This window comes from Zingiber officinale, chloroplast (assembly GCF_018446385.1).
Source record: "Zingiber officinale chloroplast, complete genome".
NCBI classification, from domain to species: Eukaryota; Viridiplantae; Streptophyta; class Magnoliopsida; order Zingiberales; family Zingiberaceae; genus Zingiber; species Zingiber officinale.
The window spans coordinates 82,501-87,500 of NC_044775.1; the positions used below are offsets into that span (position 1 = coordinate 82,501).

At 32.9% G+C, this 5,000-nt stretch overlaps 8 protein-coding genes; all 8 read right to left on the bottom strand. All coding sequences in view use genetic code 11, as the record gives it.

Annotated features, from left to right (window-relative positions):
* Nucleotides 1-13: 13 nt before the first annotated feature.
* On the bottom strand, nucleotides 14-430 carry rps11 (ribosomal protein S11). The gene has a single exon. It carries the CDS (start codon nucleotides 428-430, stop codon nucleotides 14-16), a length of 417 nt encoding a protein of 138 aa, YP_009694982.1.
* Nucleotides 431-555: 125 nt separating this feature from the next.
* On the bottom strand, nucleotides 556-669 carry rpl36 (ribosomal protein L36). The gene has a single exon. The coding sequence runs from the start codon at nucleotides 667-669 to the stop codon at nucleotides 556-558; it is 114 nt and encodes a 37-aa protein (YP_009694983.1).
* Nucleotides 670-779: 110 nt separating this feature from the next.
* On the bottom strand, nucleotides 780-1,013 carry infA (translation initiation factor 1). Its single transcript has one exon. The coding sequence runs from the start codon at nucleotides 1,011-1,013 to the stop codon at nucleotides 780-782; it is 234 nt and encodes a 77-aa protein (YP_009694984.1).
* Nucleotides 1,014-1,125: 112 nt separating this feature from the next.
* Nucleotides 1,126-1,524, bottom strand: rps8 (ribosomal protein S8). The gene has a single exon. It carries the CDS (start codon nucleotides 1,522-1,524, stop codon nucleotides 1,126-1,128), a length of 399 nt encoding a protein of 132 aa, YP_009694985.1.
* A 231-nt stretch (nucleotides 1,525-1,755) lies between these two features.
* Nucleotides 1,756-2,124, bottom strand: rpl14 (ribosomal protein L14). The gene has a single exon. The coding sequence runs from the start codon at nucleotides 2,122-2,124 to the stop codon at nucleotides 1,756-1,758; it is 369 nt and encodes a 122-aa protein (YP_009694986.1).
* A 122-nt stretch (nucleotides 2,125-2,246) lies between these two features.
* rpl16 (ribosomal protein L16) lies at nucleotides 2,247-3,708 on the bottom strand. One transcript has 2 exons: nucleotides 3,700-3,708; nucleotides 2,247-2,648 (listed from the first exon to the last, which is right to left on the bottom strand). The coding sequence occupies exons 1-2, from the start codon at nucleotides 3,706-3,708 to the stop codon at nucleotides 2,247-2,249; spliced, it is 411 nt and encodes a 136-aa protein (YP_009694987.1).
* A 150-nt stretch (nucleotides 3,709-3,858) lies between these two features.
* On the bottom strand, nucleotides 3,859-4,515 carry rps3 (ribosomal protein S3). The gene has a single exon. It carries the CDS (start codon nucleotides 4,513-4,515, stop codon nucleotides 3,859-3,861), a length of 657 nt encoding a protein of 218 aa, YP_009694988.1.
* Nucleotides 4,516-4,576: 61 nt separating this feature from the next.
* Nucleotides 4,577-4,966, bottom strand: rpl22 (ribosomal protein L22). The gene has a single exon. The coding sequence runs from the start codon at nucleotides 4,964-4,966 to the stop codon at nucleotides 4,577-4,579; it is 390 nt and encodes a 129-aa protein (YP_009694989.1).
* Nucleotides 4,967-5,000: the final 34 nt, after the last annotated feature.

A 5,000-nucleotide genomic window follows, 5' to 3' on the forward strand; every position in this document is an offset into this window, starting at 1 on the left:
TTTTTTATTATTTCTACACACGTCTTTTTTTAGGAGGTCGACATCCATTATGTGGCATAGGTGTTACATCACGTACGAAACTTAGTCGTATACCACTTCTACAAATGGCTCGTAATGCTGCGTCTCTTCCAAGTCCAGGACCCTTTATCATGACTCCTGCTCGTTGCATACCCTGATCAACTACAGTACGAATAGCATTTACTGCTGCTGCTTGAGCAGCGTAGGGTGTCCCTCTTCTTGGGCCTTTGAATCCAGAAGTACCAGCGGAGGCCCAAGAAACCACTCGACCTCGTACATCTGTAATAGTTACAATAGTATTGTTCAAACTTGCTTGAACATGAATAATTCCTTTTGGTATTCTACGTCCATTCTTACGTGAACCAATACGCCCATTCCTACGTGAACCAATTCTTGGTATAGCTTTTGTCATATTTTATCATCTCATAACTATGAGTCAGAAATATACAGAAAGAAAAGATATGGAAATATCCATTTCATGTTAAAAGAAATCCCCCTTTTGTTCTTCCTTTATTTTAAAAGTTTTTTTTGAAAGGGTTATCCTTGTCTCTGTTTATGTCTCGGATTGGAACAAATCACTATAATTCGTCCGCGCCGACGGATCAGTCGGCATTTTTCACAAATTTTACGAACGGAAGCCCTTATTTTCATATTTATTATTCCTTACCTTAATGTTGAATCTATTCCTTGGAAGAAAATAAGTCTCTTGCATTTTTTTAATTGTATCGTCGTGAAAATGAAAGGAATGCTTAAAAAATTATCTAATCGTTCGAATCTTTGTTTCGAAGTCTATAAATTATACGTCCCCTGGTTGAATCATAACGACTTACTTCAATTTTTACTCTATCCCCCGGTAGTATCCGTATAAAACTACGGCGGATCCTTCCCGAAATATAACCTAGAATTACATCTTCATTATCTAAGCGGACCCGGAACATACCGTTGGGAAGTGATTCAGTAATTAAACCTTCATGAATCAATTTTTGTTCTTTCATTCCAGGTAAGCTCCTTGAAATATCAACTAATGGAGGAAAAGTTATATAATTCACTTTTCTTCTCTATAAAATAGGAAGTTAGAGATAAAATTAGGATACCGGAGGAGTAGGATCACCATATATATAACAAAAGTTCGCCTCCAATTTTTTCTCGTCGAGCTTCTCGATCCGTCATTATACCTCGAGAAGTGGAAAGAATTACAATTCCTATTCCACCTAAAATCTTAGGAATTTGTTGGTAGTTGGAATAAATTCGTAAACCAGGTCGGCTGATACGCTTTAAAATAGTTTTATGTATTCTTTTCCTAGTCTTTTTATGTTGCAGAGTTAAAACCAAGAAATTTTTGTTACCTTCTTGATGTTTCCGAACGTTTTCAATAAAACCTTCTCGTAGAAGTATTTTCACAATATTTTCGGTAATATTAGTAGATGCTATTCGAATCGTTCCTTTTTTATCCATGTCAGCATTTCTTATAGAAGTTATTATATTGGAAATAGTGTCCCTACCCATGGCGAACTATAATTATTGGTGCCTTCTAATTTTGATATAATTAACATGTTATCTTTTTTGTTTTTTTTCTTTTCTTTCATTTTTTTGTTTATTTTGTTTAATTTTTAATATTATAAAAAAAGTATATGCGTGAGACACCATCTACTACTCCACTAAATTTGATCTATTTTAGATGTTCTGATATATCCTATTTTAGATGTTCTGATATATCATAGTCTCATTTAGTATTATTTATAATACCTCGGGAGCCAATGAAACTATTTTAGTAAAATTCAACTGTCTCAATTCTCGAGCGATCGCACCAAAAACCCGAGTTCCTTTTGGATTTCCTTCTTGATCAATGACAACCGCAGCATTGTCATCATATCGTATTATGATACCGTTGTCACGTTTGAGTTCTTTACAAGTACGTACAATTACAGCTCTAATTACTTCTGATCTTTCTAGTGGCATATTTGGCACTGCTTCTTTAATTACAGCAACAATAACGTCACCAATATGAGCATATCTATAATTACCAGCTCCTATGATTCGAATACACATCAATTCTCGGGCTCCGCTGTTATCCGCTACATTCAAAAGGGTTTGAGGTTGAATCATATCATTTTATTGGAATCTGTTATTTTAATGGAAAGGATGAAGGAAAGAAAAAAAGAAATATTTTCTGTCCAGAAATAAATAAACTTGCAGTTGTTTTTTCATCCTCAATATACCATTTAGTTCTACATCTCCATCCTGACAAATTTAGTTCGTATAGGCATTTTGGACGCAGCTAGTGAAATAGCTGTTCTGGCTACAGTTTCAGATACTCCACTCATTTCATAAAGTATTCGACCTGGTTTAACAACGGATACCCAATATTCGGGGGATCCCTTACCCGAACCCATACGTGTTTCTGCGGGTCTTACTGTAACAGGTTTGTCGGGAAATATGCGTACCCATATTTTTCCACCACGACGCACATATCGTGTCATTGCTCTTCGCCCCGCTTCTATTTGTCTAGCTGTGATCCAAGTGGGTTCGAGTGCTTTAAGAGCGTATCTGCCGAAACAAATATGATTGCCGCGACAAGATATTCCCTTCATTCTTCCTCTATGTTGTTTACGAAATCTGGTTCTTTTGGGGTTATAGTTGATGGTCATTTCTTAATTCGATCTCTACTGCAGAACTGGACACGAAAGTTTCCTTTCATCCAGCTCCTCGCGAATAAAAAGATTCACTAATATGACATATTACAGATACACATGAAAAAAATAATCCAATAAGACATTTATCAATATTGAATTTGTTATATAGGAAGATGTATGTACGGGATATACAGATAGAATGTTTCTATTATGCATATTTATGGATTATAGATAATGTTTATAATGTTTTTTTTTTATTTTATAATGATCCTTATTTTGACTCTTCTTAAATGATGCCAAAATATTGTAATGTAATCTAAAGTTTCGCGGGCGAATATTGACTCTTTGCTTTTTGTTATTTCTAGGTCAATCCATGACTTCTCGAAATAAATTCATTTTTTCTCGGTTCGTTCCGCCATCCCACCCAATGAATTATTCGGATTTGTTTTCAGTAGAATCCTATGCAATCACAGGTTTCATCGTTCCTATAGCTTCTCTATTAATGGTTAAGTCTGAACTCTGCAATGGAGCTCCCAAAAAAAATTTCTCTTCTCGAGTCAATCTACTTAGTTTTTATTAACTCGAGGCTCTTTATTATTCATATCACTTTATTTTATTATTATTTTATATTTATTTTTATTATTTATTCAGTTTTGATGCTTTATTACATTGCCTTTTATGAGGTAATTCATAGACCATACATATTGGAATCATATATCATTGATATTTTTGTTCTTTCTTTCTCTCATCCTTTCATTTATCTACATCTCTTTATTTTTGCTTCACAACCCAACCCATAAATAAGATTATTTATAGAAAAGATTTTAGTTGCAGTTGCTGCAACTATATGATTGATCCATTCATCTCATATAGTGACTGTTTCTTGGGATATTGATATTACGAAGCAATAAGTTAGTTATTAGTTTTTTTATTATACTTATTATTATACTTATTAAGTTAAGTTTAAGTAACTTATTAAGTTTAAGTAGGGATCAGTCTTTTTTTTAATCCCAACTCTTAACTCTAAAGAAAAATTAACGAGTCACACACTAAGCATAGCAATTCTAACAAATGGTCAATCGAATTTTTATTCAACCTTATAGAATTGGAATTGCTTATTTTTGTTTGATTTAATGGAAAAAGAATGAACAAGTTTGTGATTTTTTGTTCTATTACTGAATAGAAAGGAAAGACAAATAAAAGTCTATTATTGCTCCTCCCAAAATATCCAAATTTTGATGCCTAATACTCCATAAATAGTTCGAATTGTATAGGAACAATGATCAATTTTAGCGCGAATTGTTTGTAAGGGAACTCTCCCCTCTCTGATCCATTCGACACGTGCAATTTCTTTTCCGTTGATCCGCCCTGCAATTTGCACTTGAATTCCTTTTGTATCTGTTTGTTCAGCTAATTCAATAGCTTTTTTCATTGCCTTTCGGAATGAAACTCTATTTTTTAATTGTAAAGCTATATATTCCGCAAGAATATTAGGTTGCCCATAGGGTTTTTCCACTTTTGTAATAGTAATATTGAGTCTCCGGTTCACAGAATGCAATTTTTTTTGTATATTCACCTGTAATTCTTCGATGCTTCCTGTTTGGCCCTCTATTAAGAAATTAGGAAATCCAATATAGATTATGACCTGAATTAAATCGATCCTTTTTTTAATTTCTATCCGTGCAATTCCTTCGAAACCCGAGGATATTCTCCTATTTTTTTGTACATAGTTCTTAATACAATTCCTTATTTTTTCATCTTCTTGTAAACTTACAGAATAATTTTTTGGTTTCTCGAACCAAAAGGAATGATGATGTTGAGTTGTACCAAGTCTGAAACCAAGTGGATTTATTTTTTGTCCCATATTTTTCTATTATATTTTTTCCACCCATATATTATATTTGACTATAAATAATATAACGAATCTAAATCTTAGATTTATCTAATAAAAATTTAGATTTTTCTTTTAATACAATTGTTATATGACAAGTGGGACTTTTTATACCATAACTACGTCCTCGAGCTCGAGGTCTTAATTTTTTTATAAAACTACTCTTATTAACTTTAGCTTCACTAATAAATAAATCAGTTTCCTTCAAATTCATATTATGACTAGCATTTGCTGCTGCCGAATAAACCAGTTTTAAAATTGGATAACATGCTCGATAAGGCATGAGTTCCAATATCATAAGTGTTTCTTCATATGAACGCCCGCGAATTTGATCAATTACTCTTCGCCCTTTGAAAACAGACATATTACATATATTTTGAACTAAAATTCTTATTTCTTTATCTGAAATTGAGTTATTTATCATAAGGTTATGATATCTCCTATCAATGAATGTTAAG